We start from the raw sequence: 23,978 nt of genomic DNA, 5'->3' as shown, positions 1-23,978 counted from the left end.
CAAACATCTGCAGCATAAAAATATATGTTTATAGATGAGGGATATACATGTAGTATTACCTTTGATTGTAATACTGTACCCATAGGCCCATATTCTGAAGTTGGGTTTAATTTAAAGGAGAATGAAACCCTTGAAGCCAGCTGAATTCATATCAAAGAGAAAAATCTAAGAAGCATATTGTTGAAAGTTTGAGGAAGATTGAATGAATAATAAGAAAGTTATGAGCATTTGAATGCCGAGATCACTAATACTATGGAGATCCTCCCATTGGCAATGCGACCAAGATCTATGATGTCACAGATGAACAACTCTCCCCTTTTGGACACTGAAAATATACCCCAAAACATCTCTTTTTGCTCATTCTAATCATATGACAAACGATTCATCAATGATATAATGTTGTGAAACCTCTGTACGTGTCCTCTCATAAAGAGAACACCTCACCTTGTGATAGACTCTATAAAAGTGAGAATATAAGTGAAATAAGTACTAAAGTAATGAGGGAGTTGTACGTGTGTGACATCACAGATCTTGGTCGCATTGCCAATGGGAGGATCTACATGGCATTAGTGATCTCGACATTCAAATGCTCATAACTTTCTTATTATTCATTCAATCTTCCTCAAACTTTCAACAATATGTTTCTTTGATTTTTCTCTTTGATATGGATTCAGCTGGTTTCAAGGGTTTCATTCTCCTTTAAACTCTGATCTAAATTTGTGGTTTAACTATGGATAGCCAATTGTGACATAAATCTCTAACAGTAGAGGTTTATAGAATCAGCTCATTCGACTCTCAAATCATTCTTAACTGTCTGGGAAGGATGAAAAAGGGATAATTATAATACCATTAAAGAATTCCCATAATTTAAGCAGAGTTAGACCATGGTCTACATGTAAGTTAAACCCGAGTTCAGAATATGGGCCATAGGCTTTATACATGGGCCACCTGGTACCAGTAGACGGCAGGTTAACAGGATTCATTATTTTGTATTCTTCTTGCAGTGATCGTCCAAGCTGAACCAAATAAACCAGCCCTCAACATGGATACTGTCCTCTTCAAACCAGATAGATCGGTCCTTGGTCAGGTAAGGGAATTCTTTCTTGAATTCTTTCGTGTATCAGCAAGTGATAATGATAGTATATTGTGCATAATATCCATCTTTTAAAGGTGCTTAAGACACTCCCTCAGCTTTGCTACTGATTACGGTGCTCGCAGCATTTAGAGAAATTCCATCCAGCCAGTACCCATTCACCTCACCTGGGTCAAGTGCAGCATGGTGTGGATGTATTTCTTGCTGAAGGAAATAAATGCTATGGCTGGGATAGTGTGTCTTTTGTGAAGATGAAGATTCAAATACTCGGAATTTAAAAAAAATAAAGGCCCAATTGATGATCAACTTAATTTGACAATAAAGGAAAATATTTTTTTCAAAGATTTGCTGAAATTTTTATTTCAAATACTCTGATATATGCAAATCTTTGTTTCCATTGTTATATTAAAAGTATGCGGAGCATTGTGGCCCAGTGGATTAGTCTCTTAGCTTTGAAACTGAGGGTCAAAGGTTCACTTTCCAGCCATGGCGTAGTTTCCTTCAGCAAGAAACTTATCCACTTTGTGTTGCACTTGACCCAGCTGAGGTGAATGGGTACTTGGTAGGATTAAAGGCCCCCATTCCACAGAACGGAGACCATTGAAAGACCACTGAAAGACTTAAAATTGGTGAGGTCTTACAGCGGTCTTCAAGATCACTGAAATTTTTCATCTCTGTGGAATGGCTCAGAAAGACCCCTCAAAGAACTCTGAAAGACTGATGGATATTTCTTGTCTTACTGGTCTTAGTGTAGTCCTATAGAGATCTTTCAATGGTCTTTCAGATATCTTTTATGCAACAAGTGATCTTTCAGAATTCTTTCCATGGACTTTGCCTGGTCTTTCAATGATCTCTCATGAGTCTTACAGTGATCTCCGTAAAAATCTTGAGAGACTGCCGAAAAATCATTGAAAGACTATTAAGACCTTTGAAAATTCATCGAAAGACCGCTGAAAGACTGCTGAAAGACCACTGTAAGACCGTTGTAAGACTGTTCTGAACCGTTTCAAAAAAATTTGGAGCCCATGAAGACCACGAAGACCACTGAAAGATTGGTCAGGACTTGTGTAAGACCTCAAAGACCATTGTAGGTTCATTGAGAGACCTCTGAAAGATCAACCAGAATGCATGGTCTTTCAAAGGTCTTTCAGTGGTCTTTCTTTGTGGAAGCAGCTAGAGCTATAGCCTGGTACAGTGCCACATTGAATATGCAATTAGATAACGCCTCATAAATGCTATATTATTGTTATTACTATTTTATTTCAGGTATATGAACTCTTTGGGCCTGTTGTCTCCCCGTTCTACTCTGTCCGTTTCAACAATGCATCCGACATCGAGCAGCATGGGATCAAACTCAAAACAGAGGCCTTCTTTGCCCCTAAGAATGTGGATGTAACTCAGTATGTCTTCACAGAGCAGCTCAAGAAGTAAGTACAGTGAAACCTGCCCATAACAAACTCTCACAGGAGACACAATGATCTGGGTGAGATGTTTCACAAAAATTTCATTGTGATTTTAAAGTCCCACTTTGAACTGCAAGTTGCAAAGTTTTACCCAAAATGATATTTTCTATGCCTCCACTCACCATAGGTGATTGATGAAAGGTTGAACAATATCAGACAAACAATAAGAAAGTTAGGAATTTTTAAAAGTTGTAAATATTGGTAATCACCATACCCATGGAGACTTCAAATTGGCCGCATATGTGATGTCATAGTGAATAGTGATGTAAGGCAAGGACTACTCTTCCATGTGCTCCAATACATAAAATGGCTAAAATGTCATTTTTTTCAAATGTTTTACTTCAAATTATAATTTTCTTTCATGAGGATATGAAACAATATACTACCTGGGTTATATTTAGATTACTGCCCTATTGGAATGGGTATTTAAAAGAAAACCGCAAATCCCTAAAAAATTATGGACATGGCCGATGGGAAAGTTGTCCTTGATCCTTGTCATACGTTACCCAGTTGCCAATTTGAAATTTACATAGTCTTGGGGATCTCAATTTTAAAGCAGTCATAACTTTCTTATTGCTTGTCTGATTTCTTTCAAACTTTCACCATTCTGTCATATTTATTTTTTTCCTTTCCAACACAACATTTTATGACAAAGGCTGGATTTCTCTTTAATGAAGACAAACTTGTCTTCATCAATGTATATAACACTGCGTCGACAATCTTTTTTTTTTCTTTTTCAAGATTTTTTTATTTCTCAACTCATCCATACATAAGTATCACATGCACAGATATATCGTAATTGAAAACAATAGCATACATTTTAAACAATTCAAATAAATGGTTCGTTTTGTATACAAAATATTCCATTTTTTTCGATGCACGTTCATTAAATTACGTTTAAAAGCAATAATTCTCTCGGTTGTTTCAATTTTTTCCAAACCAAGCATGAAATGAGCAAGACTGAGCTACATTTTTCAGGGCTTAGTTTAATTCAAGGGCAATCCAAGGTCACCAAAGGTCATGGTCATGGATGCCCTGGTGCAGGGGGAAAAAAATACACGGGGCTCGGGCGATTTTGACCCCAAAATGCTCAAAAGGGCCCTGGAAACTAAAAAAAAGCTCTGAAAAATTCACATTCATTGCAATTTTAAAACTTATCCAATGTTGCTGATTTAGGCAGTAAGTTGTAAAAAGTATACCCCAAAATTAAATTTTAAAAATGCCTGTTGGCTGGCCTTAATCAGGGGCGGATCTAGGATTTTTCGAAAGGGGGGCACATTTTCCTGAGGAAAAATTTAAAAAGTATAAAAAAAAAAAAAAAATCCCAAAGGGGGGGGCACACTTCTGTTTTAACGACATTTTCACATTACAAATTTTTATTGTGCTTCACAAAAGGATGTGCCACTGGCCTTAATGTTACTCTCATTGACCTTGGAGAGTTGTTTTATTATTTTTTTTTTTTAATCTGTGCTATAATCTAAAAAAATTGCCCTATGAAATAGTGGCTTTGCACTTGAAATATCAAAATTTAAGACCTGGGGCCGGTAACCCAAAGCTATGCAATCATTGGAAAATGTTTTTTACAATTGATTGCATTGACTACAATGTACAATCAATCGTGAAAGTCCAGCTTACGATCAATCGCTGATCTTTGTGTGACGGGACCCAGATTCTGATCACTGCCCCCAATGGAAACAGTGCTTCGAAGGAAATGTTGACAGTGAAAGCTCCCTTATTGCAACTCTCTGTGAACTTCACCCACTGACACCTTTCCCCAACTTGGCCCCCTTAACATAAACCTTGGTGATTGAACATGCGACTGATTCTTGCAATTGATAATAATAACAATAATAGTAATAAATTACTCAGCTAAGCTAGGCTACCTATTCAGGTGCACACAGCTTTTTGAGGAATTACGTCCTGCCGGTACCCATTTACCTCACCTGGGTCGAGTGCAGCACACTGTGGATGAATTCCTTGCTGAAGGAAATTACGCCATGGCTGGGATTTGAACCCACGACCCTCTGTTTCATAGTCCGGAGACCAATCCACTGGGCCATGACGCTCCACTATAGGTTGAAATCATACCACAATAATGAATGCAATCAATCACTGAAATCGGGCCCACGATCAATCGCAAAGCTTCATGTGTTATTTATCTCTGATGCTCAGGATGCGTGGTTCAGATGCATCGTGGAAGAACGATGAGGAATGCCCCGAAGATGTTCAGGAGTTCAGCGACGATGAGGCAGAGTCCTTGGCAAAGAATGCAAAGAAGAAAGATAGGAAGAGGAAAGTTCCACAAGGGTAAGTGAACACAATGCTGCCGTCCCATGACAAATGGAAGCAACTCTGGAGGGCGATTCCATGCTAGAAAAGTCGGCCATTTTCGCAACACTTTTCAACCCACTCTCCAAACAAACAAGGAACTTCAATTTGTTTTGTGGTAATAATAAAGTACTACTGGGTAGTCACACAAAAAAAATGACAACCAACAAAATATGTTGTCCATGGGTGAGTTAGAGGTGCAAACGTTGCTTGTCGTACAGGACATTTTTTAGTCCTGTACAACACACAATATTTTTACCTTTAATTCACGCATAATCAAACATTTTTGGTTGATAATAAGTTTTTTCACATGACTACCCACTATAACTATATTATTGACAAAAAATAAGTTTTTATTACTCAAGCAGCCAGCTATGAGTCTAGAAATTGGTGTCGAAATGTCCAGTACGGAATCGCCCTGTAGAAGATTGTTCAATCTGCAACTTTGCTGTTATTGCAAATAGCAAGCTGGATAGGAGACCATTTTCCAGTCTTAATTCTTAATTTTTAATTTGACTCCTTGTAGGGCACACACGTGTAATCCAGACTCCCATTCACTCATGTGTTAAATCACAGCTCATTAAAAAAAAGAATAATTAAAAATCAATCCCTGTATTGATTGTGTTTCAATTCACTGACAGTAATCACAATTTCATACAGTGTTACAAAAATAGATATTATACCCCAGTACTTTTCCAGCTAAAAAATAATAATTTCAGACCTAAAACAAAAACAACTTTAATTTTGGTTAGTTCAGAGCAAGAAAAAGTGGTAATGCATTGCCAAAAACAATTCTTAAAAATATAACAAAAGATACAGCCTATAATGTAGCTTCTCCAAGAGCTCCAGTTATGAAAGAGTGTGAACATGGAATTAGTTTTATCATTTATATTTTAATATTCTTACATTTTGACTAATATTAATGAATTATTTTATAGAATAAAATCATGTGATCTTTACTCTCTCCTGTCCAAAATGCATTGTGTGTGTGGATGAATTTCTCATGCCCTGTAGATCTGAATGTTCATATTTGAACAAAGAGGGGGACATATTGGTATCACACTTTATCAACATGCACTTTAATTGTTACAGTATATGCTGAAGGTTCAATTCTTATTGGCAGTCGTATTATATATTTCAGTTTGCATGGGCGTATTAATTGATAGTTCTGTAAAAGATTATCCGCGCTCATTAAATAACCATTCGTTGACCATCTTGTATATCATCTGTCTCTCTCTTTGCCCTGGAGATTTCAGTTAACATTCAAAATGGGTTTAAAATGCAGTTGAATGACCCCACCCCCCTCATAAAAAGGAAAAAAATATAATAATAATGAATAAATGGATAAAGAAGTTATTAAATTTACTAAGTGATAAATGAATGAATAGATAAATAAATCAAATATAAATTAATAAACATAAAATGAATAAATGATTAAATAAATTAATCAATGAATGAGTATTATTAGTAGTGAAAATAATAATTATAATAATAATAATGAAATGAAGGAATGAATTATATTTGTAAGTGTTCCATTACTGTAAATTGCACATTGTCACACATATTTATTGAAAAAAAAAGATTTTTTAACAAATATTGCTTCCAATGTTTTCCCTGTCTGCCATTGCTTTCTATGAAGAAACAAATATGGGCCTATATATGGAAAAAGACACTGAGGAAAACCCCTCCCTTTCCACTCATGCTCTATTCTGCTTTAATCCTTGGTAAAATTATAGATTTGATTATTTATGTTATATCTTTTTTCTCTTTTTTTTATTTTAGAAGGAATGATGGCTTTCAAAATGGACATGGGCAATGGAGACATGGTAATGGACAAGGTAAATATAGGTTGCATATAATTTGCTAGCTTTCTTGTCATTTATATGACCAACGCCATGACCCCCGGGAATGGTGCGTCATAGGGTCGGTGATTTACATCAAATTAGTGCTCAGGGTAGAGTCACTGTTCTCATTTGGTGCATCACAACGTAGCCCACGAGGTGCGTCAATGTCAGTCAGTTTACCTTGGTGCGTCAAAATCTGAAAATGGTGCGCCCAAATCTGAAAATGGTGCGCCCAAATCTGAAAATGGTGCGCCTAAATCTGAAAATGGTGCGCCCAAATCTGAAAATGGTGCGCCCAAATCTGAAAATTGGTGCGCCCAAATCTGAAAATTGGTGCGCCCAAATCTGAAAATGGTGCATCATAAATTTGACAAGTGTGTCTTTCATTTTCTGCAACTGTCCGTCATCGATTTAGATGCACACGTGTGTCATGGTATAGTAAAGTCCAACGCACTTTAGACAAATGACGGTCTGTTCCTGGGGTCTTAGGATGAGTCATTCTAATGACAGAAGTATTACACCGCTACAGCTAGACTCATTTATGGGGCATTGCAAGAAACTTGCAGTCAGTCGGTTGCAAGTCAAAGTTTTGGTCCAAAAATCAATTGTTGTGCAATTAATTGCAAATGGGCAGTCGATTGCTTGTCTGCTCTAAGAATTTTAGATCAATTTGCTGCAGTTAAAACTGATCAACAACAACAACAAAAATTCACTGCCCTCTTAAGAGTTTACTGCCAGTGCTCTTAATACATGTTTGTCTTCTGGAGTTAACATTTATAAAGATTAAATCACTTTTGATTTGTGATGTTCAGATTTGAAGTTTAGATATGTAGAATGTCTATTTATGTTATGTTTTAATTTCAATATTGTAGACCAGTTCCATGGCCAAAGAAGCCAGCCTCGGCCACATCCTCCTCTCCAGAGGCAGGCAGCGTGTAGACCTCCACAATTTGGACCTCCTTCGTTTGTTCCACGTCACCACCATCAGCAGCAACACCGGTTCATGCAACGCCATTCAAACCCACCGGGATGGATGCCTGCCAACATGGGTCCCTCAAGAGGGGACGTCCCCTGCCCTCCGAGACAGTGGCACAGTGCTCCACCACCGAGGCCTCCAGGCTTCCCTCCGGGTGTTCCACCGATGTTCCAGAATCCACAGACCACAGAGCCTCCCCCGAGCCTTCAGCCGCCTCCTCAGCCTTCCCTGCAGCAGATGATGCAGCAACAGGGCTTCTCGGCTCGGAAGATGGAAGGGGCTGCGTCTCTCAAACAAAGTGCGTCCATACCCAATCCCCAGATGGGTGTGCCACCGCCATGGCAATTGAACCCTCCCCCGCCCCCTCAGTCCTGGGGTGCTGCACCCCTTCCTGCTAGAACTCCATTCATGAGTGCTCCTTCAGCCACTCCGCCACAGTCTCCAAGCACCGCACAAACCAATGCCTTCACTAACCCGCCAAGCAATCAACCAGTACCGCCCCCGCTCGGCTTCTCTCTCTTCAGCATCCCTCCACCACCACTGACTCTTCTGCCCCCTCCCCCTCCGGGTGTGCCTCCAAGGGGTGACCAGGCCCAGAAACCGCCCCCGTTGATGGACCAACAGGTGCATCCGGTTGCATCCCCGCAACACTCTGCACCCAGTCAGATGCAGCAATGGATCCAGGCCCAATGCCTCCAGGGCCAGACCCTCTTCACTCCGAAGATGGGAGCTCTGGCTGCCGCAGTTCCGGTCTCCACCTCCAACTTTGCTCCGCCTCCCGTTCCTCCTCCTTCATTCCATCCACGCATGATGCAGTCCTTTAGACAGGATCCGAAGACTCCTAACAGCCAAGGGGCTCCACATCATTCATGAAAGACACTGAATTTCTAAGATTGGAAATCAATCTTAGCAAGTTACTATGGGGAAAAAAATCACGAAGGAGTTTTATATATCTCAATCTATATATGTGAAGTTTGTTTTTCTTATTCAAATATAGATTAAAGATCTTCAATTTGATTTTAGACTCCTCACCTATATGCAAGTGATTGAGTGTAACCTACTTAGACATTGTTCTTGCTGTTTCTTTATATTGTAGTGTTGAACACAATTTGAGCTTCAATAGTCTTGCACATTGCCTTTTTGTGTTTATGCACTACAGGTATATGGATCATAGCTGAAAAGCATGAGGGGCTTACCCCCAAAATGTCAAACCTAGCCATTTCTTAATGGCATATGATAAATATGTCAAGGAAACCATTTATGAAGGTGTTCGCAAACTTGGTCTCAAAAGATGCGCAAGACTTGAAAGTAAAAAAAAGTCATTGAGCAGCGCGGTAAAAAAATATCGCGCGGTGAAACTATTGCGCAAATCGCAGCCTTTGGCCTAGATAGGGTTAAAACTAATTATCAATAACAATAACAAGTACTAAAATCTATTATGAATTCACTGTCCAGTACCAAATTATATTCAAATTCGAATTGAGGATTTTAGTGTCTTATAGCATCTTCCTTTTCATTTTACAATCACATTGATTTCACACAAAAAAAAACTGCTGCCTTTTCTGTACCATTGTACCATTCTTGGAATGTACAATTACATGTATTGTTTTTACGTTGTTATTTGTATCCCTTTCTTTGTGTTGAAAAGCAGAAATGCCAATTTAAAGGTCCTATGAATATAAGGTTGTGTTTAGAGTTCCATGCAAATTTTGGTCAAGATTTGGTGGTAATCTTTTTACTTGATTGCTAATTAAAGAAAGCATGAATGAAGCAAGCAACTAGAGGACTGAAGGCTTAATGTCCTCTCCAAGGGACCTGGTATTGATAAATGCCTAATTTCCAAAGGGCACAAGTGGGAATGGATCTGAGTCGCTGGAATTCAAGACCCCTGCTTTACCCACTGAGCTATTATGCCTTCAGTAGCCCATATATCCATCCATATTCTATTTCCTGAGAGTGTTTCAGCCATTTGAGATGAAAATATAGCATATTTTGTTTTCTTACAGTATATGTGACCCTCTATTGTAAAACACTAAGTTGGATACCATATTGTAGGTTTGGAAATGGTGATACTTATTTTTAAGAATATCGGTGACTTGCAATTTCCTTAACTAAGAATTCCTTGAAATTTCATTGACAGTTTGTGAAAGTTGTACGTGCCATTTTCCATAATAATGGACAATAGATGGCCAAGGACTGAACCATGCAAGCATGTGCAGGACTTCATTGTCCATAGCACAAATGGTTGAAGCAAACATGTGTTGATCAAATGAGCATTCGTTATTGGTTCAGGCACGAAGTTTACATAACCTTTGAAGAGATATGCTCTCTTGAATATGTCAAATTTTGAGTTGATGTAAAGACATTTTGATCAATACAAACTGAGTGTTGCAGGATATTTTCAATCAATTGCAAATTTCCATTGCAAATTTACAATTGATAATCAATTTAAGCTGTAACATATCAATTGAGCCTCTTGTTTAAAAGAAATAAAACAGACCAGCAAATGATTGCATATTTTGCAGTACTTGTGGTTGATTTTAGAACCCCAAATTGAATTACGATTGATTTCAAGATTTGCGCAATGCTCCATAAGACTCCCCCCCCCCCCCAATAAGGTGCCAGACAATTTTTTATCATTAAAAGAAAAGAATTCTGACCATCATTTTTTTGCTGCTTAACAACAGTAGGGATGGTTTATTACCCCCCCCCCCTCCCCCCCCAAAAAAAAAAATGAATAACCAAGTATTTCTAACCGAACTGATTTGTTTTAGCTCTTTACACTAAACATATTGTGACTTTTTTGGTTGTCTTGTAAAGTTTTAAAATCAAAATTTGATTTAAAAAAATCATTTATGTTTTCATTTTAGGCTATATTGATATTTACATCAATGACTTACCAAAAGCGATATTCACATTGCTTGATCTTTAATATGACAATTAACATCCCTCCAAAAGGAACGTGAAAGCCAAATCATTTCAAATTATCCAAGTCTAAGTGATTGCTAATCATGTAACTTTTCCCCAATTATCCATGCCGAACATGTACATTTTTGTCTGACTTGTCTTCCAATTTGCCTCCATTTTTGTTTTCCAAATGCTAATGAACGTACCACGCACATGTTTGTTTGTAAATTTATGTGAATGTGAAAGAGAGTCAATTGTACTTTTCCCCTAGAATGTCTATTAAATAAACATGGCAAAATATCTCTGATGTGTTTCGATTCATTTGATATATCTAGCATTTAAGCGTGATTCTAAGGGGATGTTGCGAGAAAATATTTGCAATCAGAAAAAAAAAATCAATCGAGCATATAAGAAAGTTATAACATTTTGAAGTTTCACTTATTTTTCACAAAACAGTGGTATGCACAACTAAGTGCTATGCAAATGAGAAAGTCAATGATGTCACTCACTATTTCTTTTGCTTTGTTTAAGATTATGTTTCGATTTATACAGATTTGATAAAGAGGACCCTCTTGATTGAACCACTAAATATTAATATAATAGTTATTTCACATGTTCAGGGAGGAGTAAAATTTTGTTTCTCATGGCAGTTAGGAGGAAATTAAAATATTTCATATAAGGACATAAAGATAAAAGTAATAGCAAGTGGGTGACTATTATCAATCCCCTCATTTGCATACCGCCCATGATGTGCATATAACACTTGTGAAGTTAAGCGAAATTTGTAAAAACTTTCTTTTTTACATCCGACTTTGATGAAATCTTCAGTGTTATGCTTGTTTGATTTTTCATCTTTTTATTCATATCAACTCTTTGTTGGGTTGGACTTGTCCTTTATAGTTAAAGGAGAATGAAACTCTTGGAGCAAGTTAGCTTTTGTGAAAGCAGAAAAATCAAAGAATAAGATCAACAAAAGTTTGAGTAAAATAGGACTAGCAATAGAAGAGTTATGAGCATTTGAATGTCGAGATCACTAATGCTATGGAGATCCTCCCATTGGCAATGCGACCAAGATCTATGATGTCACAGATGAACAACTCTCCCCTTCTGGACACTGAAAATATACCCCAAAACATATTTTTGTTCATTCTAATCATATGACAAACGATTCATCAATGATATAATGTTGTGAAACCTCTGTACTTGTCCTCTCATAAAGAGAACACCTCACCTTGTGATAGACTCTATAAAAGTGAGAATATAAGTGAAATAAGTACTAAAGTAATGAAGGAGTTGTACGTGTGTGACATCACAGATCTTGGTCGCATTGTCAATGGGAGGAACTACATGGCATTAGTGATCTCAATATTCAAATGCTTAAAGGAGAATGAAACTCTTGGAGCAAGTTAGCTTTTGTGAAAGCAGAAAAATCAAAGAATAAGATCAACAAAACTTTGAGTAAAATAGGACTAGTAATAAAAGAGTTATGAGCATTTGAATGTCGAGATCACTAATGCTATGGAGATCCTCCCATTGGCAATGCGACCAAGATCTGTGATGTCACACACGTACAACTCTCCCATTTGGACACTGAAAATATACCCCAAAACATCTCTTTTTGCTCATTCTAATCATATGACAAACGATTCATCAATGATATCATGTTGTGAAACCTCTGTACTTGTCATCTCATAAAGAGAACACCTCACCTTGTGATAGACTCTATAAAAGTGAGAATATAAGTGAAATAAGTACTAAAGTAATGAGGGAGTTGTACGTGTGTGATATCACAGATCTTGGTCGCATTGCCGTTGGGAGGATCTACATGGCACTAGTGATCTCAATATTCGAATGCTCATAACTTTCTTATTATTCATTCAATCTTCCTCAAACTTTCAACAATATGTTTCTTTGATTTTTCTCTTTGATATGGATTCAGCTGGTTTCAAGGGTTTCATTCTCCTTTAAACTTTCTTATTATTCATTCAATCTTCCTCAAACTTTCAACAATATGTTTCTTTGATTTTTCTCTTTGATATGAATTCAGCTGGTTTCAAGGGTTTCATTCTCCTTTAAGGGGATGGTCCAGGCTGAAGATATTTATATCTTAATAAATAGAGTAAAATTCACAGAGCAAAATGCTAAAAATTTGATCAAAATCGGATAACAAATAACAAATTTTATTATTGAATTGTAAAGATTTGTATTATTCTGGTGAAACAGTTCAGGCATGTCTTCGTGAATATTCATTAGGTGGGCTGATGATGTCACATCCCCGCTTTTCTTTTCTTATGTAATTACATGAAATCATAATTGTTTCATTTTTTCATAAATTTGTAAATGATGTGTCTCCATTATGATATAAGTTGCAGCAAGATATAACTAATGCACTTGCATTAAAATCACTTGTCGATCCATTTGTTTTAGTTTTTGGTATAAATTTGTTTTGAATAATCCTAATTTTATGATAAAATACAAAAGAACAAGAGGGGATATGATATCATCAGCCCACCTAATGAATATTCATGAAGAAATGCCTAGAACTGTTTCACCAGAATAATGCAAATCTTTAAAATTCAATAACTTTGTTATCTGATTTTGAATAAATTTTCGGCATTTTGCTCTGTGATTTTTACTCTATTTATTTGAGGTATAGATATCTTCAGCCCGCATGTCTTTTGATACCACTTCGCAATGCACAGGTATTTGTGGTTCCGATTGAAATCCCGCAATACATTTCATACCTGTATGCCGGACCACAAATTGCTTTGTTATCATGATTCCCACTTAAAAATCCAATCCAAAATTTATTGTCGTGGTTGAATATGAAATTGTTTTTTTAATCTATTTTAGAAACGTGAGAATAATTGCAAAAATTATGAAAGAATGAGATTTAGAAGGAAGGAAAATAGAATGAGCTGAAAGAGGCCTATTGTAGTCTTTAGACGAAGTGGAGTTGGATGACTGAGCGAGAAGGCAAGAGAGAGAGGGGGAGAGAAGGAAGTGTTAGATGGTGAAATATAATGGGCAAGGAGAGAGGGGGAGAGAGAAATGGACGGGGTAGTTTGAGGCAATATGATTCCTGAAAAATTAAGCCCGCGCCTCTTATTGTGTGATTAGATACCATCCTGTTCAGTGCTTCGAATGTACAGTTTCCATGTTGGAAAAAAAAACCTCATTAATCATGTTAATCATTGCTAGTTACATGTTCATGGCTGCGTTGATTTAAACATCCAGTTATTAGATCTAAAACTATATTCATTTCAAAATCAGGTCGTGCTCCACGCTCTAATACCGTATTCTTTAAAAAAAAAAGTGCTTGTTTTCAGGTCGGAATCTCAACAAATTTCAGCTCGCGCTTCGCGCTTGCATATTATTGTTTAGTGAGATATTTATCTTGATGACAATTACAAAAATGCTTAGAGTGTCTTTTTCAGGGAGGAATATTAAAACTTAATCTAGGGATTCGCGCTCGAAATTAATCGTTTAGTTTATATACAAAAGGTGTTTATAATGTACTGTTTTAAGATCGAAATATCAAGTTTTCAGCTCGCGTGATCGGATTATGTGATTGGTGTGATATGTATTCTATTCATTAATCACTGCAAGCAGTTCCTTTTTACAGGTCAGTATATCAAAAATGACATTATGAAGAGCAATATGCCAATTTGCCTTCAGAGAAAAGTCTTTAACCAATGTGTTATACCGGCAATGACCTATTGCTCTGAAACCTGGTCTGTAACAAAGAAATTGGAACAGAAATTAAAAACCACTCATGCTACGGATATCAAAACGTGACAGGAAAACCATACAATGGATTAGGAGCCAGACTAGTGTAATAGACATAATCAAAGCAATTAAATCAACGAAATGGAGATGGGCTGGCCACCTTGCAAGATCACATGATAATAGGTGGACCAAACGCATCACAGAATGGAGACCATGGCTAGGATCACGAAATCGGGGAAGACAAAAAATTGACATGGAGTGAACAGCTCACGAAATGTATTGGCATAAATTGGATTGCAACAGCACAAGACAAGCACCTTTAGCACCAACTCGAGGAGACCTTCGCCTTGCAGTGGGCTGAACATGGCTGATATGATGATGATGATATAACAAATTTCAGCTCGCGCTTTGCGTTCGCATGAACCGTTGGATACGCCTCTTTTCATGATTACTGAAACTGCTCAAAATATGAATTCTCGCTTCTAAATGTGATTATAGAAAATATAAAATTTTCAGATAATCTTAGAACCCCAGTCTTTAATTAGTCAGCACTAACCCCTAAAAAAGACACACACATAAAAAAAAATACAATTAGATGGGGGTGAGATCAGGGAATACGTGAATGGAACTAAATATATTCCCGCATCCCCCCCCCCCCCTCGCATTGATGAAAGCAGACGAAATACACTTGTGACTTAGGAGAATGAGGAACACTACCATGACTCATGGTAGTCGGATGTCGGTAATCAATGGTCTCCATACCCCCCCCCCCCCGACTTAATTGCGGGCAACTATGTATATTGCCAGTTTTATCCGTGGATGAATTTTAAAAAAAATGTGCTTGAGGGGCAAGTAGAAATATCTGGGGGCATTTTTCATCAGCATTTTCATCCGATTTTCATTATATCCATTACACATCTCGTATATTCCTGATAAAAAGATGATTTGATTAATGAAATCAAATTTTCCTCTTTTTTTAAAATGATAAACAGTTTTGTTATAATTTTATGAAATGCGCAATGAACGATGGCCCGGGGCTAAATAAACTGGATAATGATTGTTTCGTAATGAGTATAACATTTCGAGGGGCACGGCATCGCGTATAATGTGCATGGGAAATTTTATATTAAAAATCCGCGAGAGAGCGAGAGACTTGGACTTTTTTTTATAAAACAAATATAATTTTGTGATAGATTTTGACATTATATTCAGCAAAATAAGAAAACATTATTACATCATTTTCCACTTTATTTTCATTCCACACCCCCTTTTCTTCATTGTCGTTATTTATATTTATTTATTTGTTGTATTTATTATTATAAAGTCAAAAAGGGGCCTAAGCTTTCGATCCTAGCAGAATCTTCGTCGGAGGCAAATTATCATTGGGGGGGGGGGCGCAGAGCCCTACCAAACCCCTTATCTGTACGACAGTTTTTTTTAATTCTGATTCTTTCTCGTTTTTATTTTGACATAATTGGAGTAGCATTAAAAACCCAAATACAGCAAAAATAGAAAGACCTGTACGAAAAAAAATAGGAAATAATTAATTTTCTGAAATAGACAAGTTTCTCCCTGAACAACGTCATTTGAGAAGGGGTCAAAAGCTGAGGATTAAGTTGGCCATCGGATTTCCGAGTTAGCTTTACCCGGGTGCATCGGCTTAGGGACAAGTGAGGTGTGGCGGCATTTGAATTGAGGAAAGTTGGGGTCAGTGGCCGCACCAATATCATTTTCTTTTCTGCTTGGAAAAAAAATAATAATCTCGGGATCACAGCAAAAACGAGCGGATTGAAGCTCGAATGCTTAGCGGAGCTCAATGAAAGTGAAAGCATTATTTTAGTCCATCTTGGGCTCCAGGCCAGTCTTTATTTTTCTCTATTTTTAGTGTTATCAATAATTACTTTATCTTGTTATCCCCACCAAGTTTCTAAATATCAATATTTTCGGTCATTGACATCATTATTTACACTCTCAAAATGTTGGGCAACATACTGTCCACACAACATTTGGGTTAAAACTTTATCCAATTCTGGGTAATTTTAAACCAATAACGTGTGCTTTGGGTGAAAACTATACACAGTACATTCAATTTGGTTGAAAACTACCCATAGTTGGATAAAAAAAAACTGTGTGGACATTTTTAGAGTGTATCTTTTCGATTGTCATATTTAAAATGTATTCATTTATGCCATTGTTATTGTATTAAGATCTTCATTTATTAATAAAAAAATAATAATATGGGATTTGTATAGCGCACGTATTCACCTTGCTAGGAGGTGCTCAAGGCGCTCCTATATTACGCACCCCGACTAAGCTAGTCTACCAATTCTGGTGCGAGCAGCTTTTTGAGAAATTACTTCCTGCCGGTACCCATTTACCTCACCTGGGTCGAGTGCAGCCCAGTGTGGATAAATTTCTTGCTGAAGGAAAACACGCCATGGCTAGGATTCGAACCCACGACCCTCTGTTTGAAAGGTGAGTGTCAGAACCACTAGACCACCCACTTTTATTGATTTATGATATGTATTAATGATGTAATTCTGGTTATGATCGTATTATTGTGATTTCATTCTGTTTTCAAACTGTTTCTTTGCATAGGCGGATCCAGGGGGGCCCGAGGGGCCCGCCCCCCCCCCCCTATTGGCGGAGCAAAAAAGAAAAAACAAAGGAAAGAAAGAAACAAAAAGAAACAAAAAAGGGGGAAAAGGGAGGAGAAAAAAAGAAGAGGAGGAAGACGAGTGAATAAAATAAGATAAGGGGAAGACTTGGAAAATAAAAAGAATCTTTCATGTCACTATAAAAAAATTTCGCTCGCGCTTCGTGCTCGCATTGCCTGTTAGGTGATTTACATATCTTGTTTAATATGGATCTTAAGTATCAAGTTTGGAAGTCAATATACATATTTCACCTCGGAAATCGAACTTTCATTATTTCGTGTGATTTACAATTTGATTTTTAAAACGTGCTCTGTAAAAATGTCAGTTTTATGGTCTGAATATTAAAATTTTCTACTCGCGCTGCGCGCTCGCAAATTTTGATTTATCAGGTAACTATTACTTTCGTGTATTCCATAATTTGTTTATATACATCCTTTTTTTAATTGGGAACAGGGTTCGTATATAGCTAAAATAAAATAAGGAAAATAAGAACTGCGACTAGAATATTATGTGCATATTGACCTAAAACGGAATATTTCAAGCCCCATGTTATCCTCTCGAGTAGATTATCTCTCAACAGGTAATGCGTGTGGGAAGCGTTAGCAACTTTTTTAAATATTCTTTTATCTCCCCTAATTTCATTCATTTTCATTTTTCCTCTTCTCTGTCTTCTTTTTTTTTGTCGTCTCCGTCCCTATTTCCGCTTTTTTACACCGCCAATAGGGGGAGGAAGGGAGGAGGAAGAAGGAAGGAAGGATGGAAAAAAGAAGGAAAGAAAGAAACTAGAAAGAAAGAAGGAAAGAAAGAGAGGAAGGAAGGAAGGAAGGAAGGAAGGAAGAATGAAAGAAAGAAAGAAAGAAAGAAAGAAAGAAAGAAAGAAAGAAAGAAAGAAAGAAAGAAAGAAAGAAAGAAAGAAAGAAAGAAAGAAAGAAAGAAAGAAAGAAAGAAAGAAAGAAAGAAAGAAAGAAAGAAAGAAAGAAAGAAAGAAAGAAAGGAAAGAAAGAAAGGAGAGAAAGAAAGAAAGAAATATTCTGTTTTAGGTATTCTATGGGTTGCACCATTTTTATTTTGTTTTTTTTTTACAAATATGACAGGATACACATGAACCACCCCCCCCCCCCCCCTGGATCCGCACCTGAAAGGGGTTCGTTTTTCTTTTCTTTTTTTTTTAAATTCTTTTTTTAGAAGGTAAGAAGTGGAATGGATTTAAAATAGTGTGCCAACACAAAGGAATCGATTTTATCACAGGGCTCTGAAGGACAGCAGGGCTCCGTTGCAGAATGAGTTGCAATCAAACGCAACTCTAAAAATCATGCGCAACTTGATTTTCAACCAATCAACAGCGCGCATTTTGGACTTACGATTGATTTTTTGACTTGCGTTTAAACGCAACTCTTTCTGCAACGGACCCCTGGTTGTATATGATGAGGTCACCCTAATAAGCCTGTTCACGGTTGTAAACTGCGCACGAGCAGAAAAAGGTCATTGGAGATAAACCATGAAGGTGGCTTTCAAATTCACAGACATAGGCATTTGTGATTTGATGATTATTCATGTATTCCTTTCAAAATATTCATTTTATCACATCCAAGCTGAAGAGTAATAAACAGAGCCTTCATAATCACTGGTATTTAACAGTAGCCTAAACAATAGTCAAATGTGCCAAATGCAGACAATAAAACAGATTTCCAAACTTTATCCCTGATGTACTATTCTAGTCACCTGGTCTATACAATGCCTTTTGTTCTTAGAATTTGAATACTCTACCGGTAAAGCTTACGCAACATCTACATTTGAAAATGATAGTGCTTATCCTAATGAAAAAATCACAAAGGTCATTTGAGAAAAGTTGATCATGAGCTAACCGTGAACTGGCTTATTAGTCAGGGGCCTTAGGCCCATAATTTAAAGTTTTGGGGACAGAGTTTACAAAAGCACCAAACTTTCTCTATGTCACTATTAGGTCAATATCTTCATTTTTTCCCACAGAACATGGTGTTGAAAATCGTATCTTCATGCAAAAATATGCTAATTTATGCAAATTAGCAGTAATTTATGCATGAATCCATATGCCAATAGAAATCAATAAATAAAAGTTAATTAAAAAGATACCAAACTTTAGGAAAGTCTCTATCAGGTCAATAGCTTTCATTTTCCCCACAGATCATAGTGTTAGAAATGGCATCTTCATGCAAAAATATGCTAATTTATGCAAATTAGCAGTAATTTATGCATGAAGCCAAATGCCAATAGGAATTAATTAATAAAAGTAAATAAAGAGATACCAAACTTTAGGAAAGTCTCTTTCAGGTCAATAGCTTTAAATTTCCTTATTAAACATGATATCTAAAATTGTGTCTTCATGCAAAAATATGTTAATTTATGTAAATTAGCAGTTAATTTATGCATGAATAGTAAAAATTAGTAAAAAGGAATAAAAGGAAACCAAACTTAAAGAAAATCTTTATCAGATCGATAGCTTTAATTTTCCATATCAAACGTGCTATTGAAAATCCCGTCTTCATGCAAAATATGCTAATTTATGTAAATTAGCAATTATTTTATACATGAATGTATAAATTAGTCCCATTCCAATGGGTATTAACAGTGGAAAAGGGGCCAAACATTTGAAGTACCTCTATCAGCTCAAAAGCTTCAATTTTTACCAGCAAAACATGCTATTGAAAATCCTGTTTCCATGCAAAAGTGTGTTATATTATGTAAATTAACAATAATTTATGTATATGAAGCTGTATTCCAATGACTAAGCAAATACAGTGAAAAGAGGCCGAAATTTGGAAGAAAACCTGCATCTTTTCCACAAAATATGTATGCTATTGATAACAAAGTCATTTAAAACATATGCTATTTTGCTAATTATGATATGCTAATTATTTCTGCTAATGGAAATAATTCTGCATAAAAAATATGCTGCTTATTGAAGCAAATTTGATGCAAATTCATCTTACGGGAAAAAGAACCCTCTTTGAACGGGTGTCCATTTCAAAACTTCAAAACTTTGGAGACGCCCCACACCAAAGGCTTTGTATACGGAGGTATATAGCCATGAACTATCTGTCAGTTAAAGTCTGATTTTCTCAATAGCTATAAAGTATATATGGATCACAGTTAAGCAAATTTTCAGTCGTTGGGAATCAAAATAGTGTCCAAAAATCTCTTTCAAGTTGTGTAATAATCACATCATGGGCAATGTATACGTGGGCATATTCTATAAATCTGCACATTATTACTATCTCCTTTCGATTAGAGACCTATATATCCTATATTGTAATTAATTTTGTTGGGATGTAAAGTAATGATTTTCAGTAAATAATGAGTAAGCAATGAGTCTGATCGAGACTATACTTCAACCAGGGTTACACAAGAACCAAATTCTTCCTCAAAAGTTTGATCTGATTCTTCCCGAATATGGCCTGATTGGGATGAATTCGGTGGATGTGCAACCTATTCGTCTCTGATTCAGCTCTGATCCGAGGTGCTGACTGCATTAGAGACGATAAGGTCTGGAATACGTCCCGTATCAGAGCAGAATCCCTGAGAATTTACTCGAATCAAAATTGACTGTCCCGCATAGAGCCGTATGCAAACCCGAACAGTGGCAACAATCGAGCAAAAGGTGGCCAGAATCGAGCCAAATTTAGCCCGAATCCTCTGATTTTCGCGACCTGAATAACGACCCGAATTGGAACGATTATGCCGAATTCGCCGAGTACGCCACTGATTTTCCCGAAAATACGCCACATTCTTTCGAAATGGGCTATAATTTACCGATTCGGCAGCTATTCGGATGCCATGTTTCTATTTTCTGGCCAATTTGTCTCACTTGTCCATATTCTTCTCTGTATTCGAGTAATGATTCGTAAGATATGGGGAGGCAAGAGTCGGACCTTTACTCTACAACTGATACGAATAGCTCTTAATCTGCCCAGAGTACCCCAAATGCCTCCCAAAATCCAACAGAATTCCATCGGAATACATCCCGAATGTGGCCCGAATGAAATTGGGGGGTATTTTGGAGGTATTCGGCTGATTTTGAACATTTTCATAACGAGCCGAATTCCTCCAAGAATGTTCCCTAATCCCTCCTGAATTTTCCTGCATTCGGGAGGGGAGAACAGAGTGGTCCAGAATCCATCCTTATGTGTATTCGGATGGATTTGCAGCTTATTTGGTTTTGGTGTAACCCATGTTTTAAGTAGGCAATCCGTTTCTAGACTACAAACCAGAATAGGATGCAACTGTGGTAAACACCCTGCAAAACATTCAGAGGATAACCAATGTACAGTCGCAAGAATACATCACGTCAGTCCTGGTTTAATAAGCTAGGTTTACACCAAAACCTAATTCTCCCGAATAAATTTGGACTGATTCAGATGGATTAGGAGAGTTCCCCCAAATAGAGAAGAATGGGTCCGGAATATGTCCCGATTCAGCACAGAATCGCAAAGAATAATGACCAAATCAATTTTGGCCACCCCCAAAGAGCAGAATGCCCACACGAATAGTGGCAAGAATCGACCCAAGCATGTCCAGAATCCAGCCGACCCGATATCTCTGATTACAGCCGAACGATGGCCTGAATATGGACCCGAATCAGAACGAATGTGCCGAGCTCGGACGGTTCGGGACAGTTATGCCCAGAATGATAAAAATAGGTCCGAATCTGCCCAGAAAACTCCAAATGCCTCCCCTAATCCAACCGAATGTACCGAATACATCCCAAATGTTGCCCGAATGAAATTTGTTGTCACATTCGGGAGTATTCTGGAGGGTATTTGACTGGTTTTGAACATTTTAAAATGAGCTGAATTCCTCAGCGAATGTTCCCAAATTTTCTCGCATTTACGAAGGCAAAACAGAATATTCCTTAAACCACCCGAATACGTGTATATGTGAAAGGGGTATGCACAGGATTTATAATTTGCATAAATTTGCATTTTAAACATGATACCCTCCTCTTGTTGCATGGAAAGTCACCATAATGAATGAATTGTGTAACAGTGTCTCATATGCATAGTGTTGTGCTCGTCCCTCGGTTTAAAACCTCGAAATATGATAGTTAATGTGTTTTACACATATTTGCATAAATTTTGCATAAATTTGCATTAATTAACATTGAAAATTGATTCTCATTCGGGAACTGTACAGAAATCAATCTAGATTTGATGCCCCATCAAAATAAATCCTAAATACCCCCCCCCCCCAAAAAAAAGGTGTCTAGAAAAGTTTAGGTCTATACTATACATACACAATAATTTACGGTGAATAGTGTGATTTTGTATAATTTTGCATAAATTAGCACTGTGAAATAGGATTCCAGTCATTGATATCGAGGCATTCTATCAAGAATTAATGCTTTTGGTACCAGTGACACATGTGGAAAAATAATTGTGATTTTGACAATTCTATATGTCGAGATATGATAAAATATGTGTTTTTGCATAAAATTTGCATAAATTAACCTTAGGAATTGATTCATACTCACCAATTTAAAAAAAAATTGACCTGTAGTTGAATATTTTGCAAAAGAAGACCAAAATACACAAAAATTTGGCATTTGAAAATTATTTTAGTGAAATATGGTGAATTAAGAGTTTTTTGCCTAAAATTTGCATAAATTAGCATTTTAAAATAGGGTGCCCTTCACCGATTTCGGGGCACCCTATCTAGAATTAATGCTTTTGATACCAGGGACCCACATGCAAAAAATGGCGCTTTTGTAAATTCTGTCCCCAAAATTTTGCTAAGGCCCCTGACTATATTGGGTGAATCTGAAAATAAAAATACAAAATAAAATATAACATGGTACTTATCAGTCGCCTTTTAGGCCTTACAAATTTGGATGGAGCGAGATTTCCTTTTGATATTTCTTTTACTTGCCAGTTTGCTTGCTCGGAAATCGTGTTCATTTATTAGCCTTTTTTTCAGCGAAACCCGCCACAGTTTCTGAGCCCACTTATTCTTGATATACTGAATCACGCTCTTGTGCGTGGTAAGTTGCCCCGCACGCACGTCCATGCAATGTTACCCCCAGGCATAAGTTTTGGATTTTTTTTCTTCGAAAAATTGAACTTTGTGTCACATTCTTGACAATCACGAAGTACGTACGTGAAAGTTTTTGTTAAATTCTTTGTCGAAAGAGACCAGTAGCTCCTTTTAAAAACGAAAAATTAATTGCTGCCCCATACTGTGTAACCTCCAAAATTGAGGGGCAGATGAATGCTGCGTATTTATACACCATATAGGCAACACCTCCTTGAAATTAGATTGATATTTTAGCATACTGCAAACTGCAAGTAGAAATTTTACCCAAACTCACATTCGTTTTGGAGCGAAACCTTTTTTTTTCTTTATATTATTCTTTTTGTTTTTGCTCAGTGTCAATTTCTTTTTAAAACCAGCATCCCCATGATTAAATATAGCAATCATTACTACAATGATGTAGTTCCCTTCCCGCGCCGATATTTTTATCCTTGGAGATTTTAAAGGGGAATCCAGCCTTGGCCATAAAATGTTGTGTTGGGAAGGAGAAAAATAAATTAAACAGAATGGTGAAAGTGTGAAAGAAATCGGACAAGCAATAAGAAAGTTATAGCTGCTTTAAAATTGAGATCACTAATACTATGTAGATTTCAAATTGGCAACTGAGTAAGTAAATTATGACAAGGGGCAAGGACAACTTTCCCATAGGCCATGTACTTTATTATCAGGGATTTGTGGTTTTCTCCTTAGTACCCATTCCCCTGGGGCAGTAATCTAAATATAACCCAGGTAGTATATTGTTTTATGTCCTCATGAAAGAAAAATATAATTTGAAATAAAACTTTTGGGAAAAATGAAATTTTAGCCATAATATGTATTGGAGTACATGGAAGAGTAGTCCTTGCCTTACATCACTATGACATCCCATATGCGGCCAATTTGAAGTCTCCATGGGTATAGTGATTACCAATATTTACA

At 36.9% G+C, this 23,978-nt stretch overlaps 1 protein-coding gene across 1 annotated transcript; it reads left to right on the top strand.

Moving 5' to 3' along the window:
• Positions 1-284: 284 nt before the first annotated feature.
• Positions 285-10,911, top strand: LOC129281618 (H/ACA ribonucleoprotein complex non-core subunit NAF1-like). Its single transcript, XM_054917540.2, has 5 exons — positions 285-1,087; positions 2,360-2,520; positions 4,729-4,863; positions 6,667-6,722; positions 7,601-10,911. Exons 1-5 carry the CDS (start codon positions 1,043-1,045, stop codon positions 8,575-8,577), a joined length of 1,374 nt encoding a protein of 457 aa, XP_054773515.2. The 5' UTR covers positions 285-1,042; the 3' UTR covers positions 8,578-10,911.
• The last annotated feature ends 13,067 nt before the right edge of the window (positions 10,912-23,978 follow it).

Source organism: Lytechinus pictus, chromosome 18 (genome assembly GCF_037042905.1).
Source record: "Lytechinus pictus isolate F3 Inbred chromosome 18, Lp3.0, whole genome shotgun sequence".
Classification (NCBI taxonomy): Eukaryota; Metazoa; Echinodermata; class Echinoidea; order Temnopleuroida; family Toxopneustidae; genus Lytechinus; species Lytechinus pictus.
This window is presented reverse-complemented; position numbering and strand designations above follow the sequence as displayed.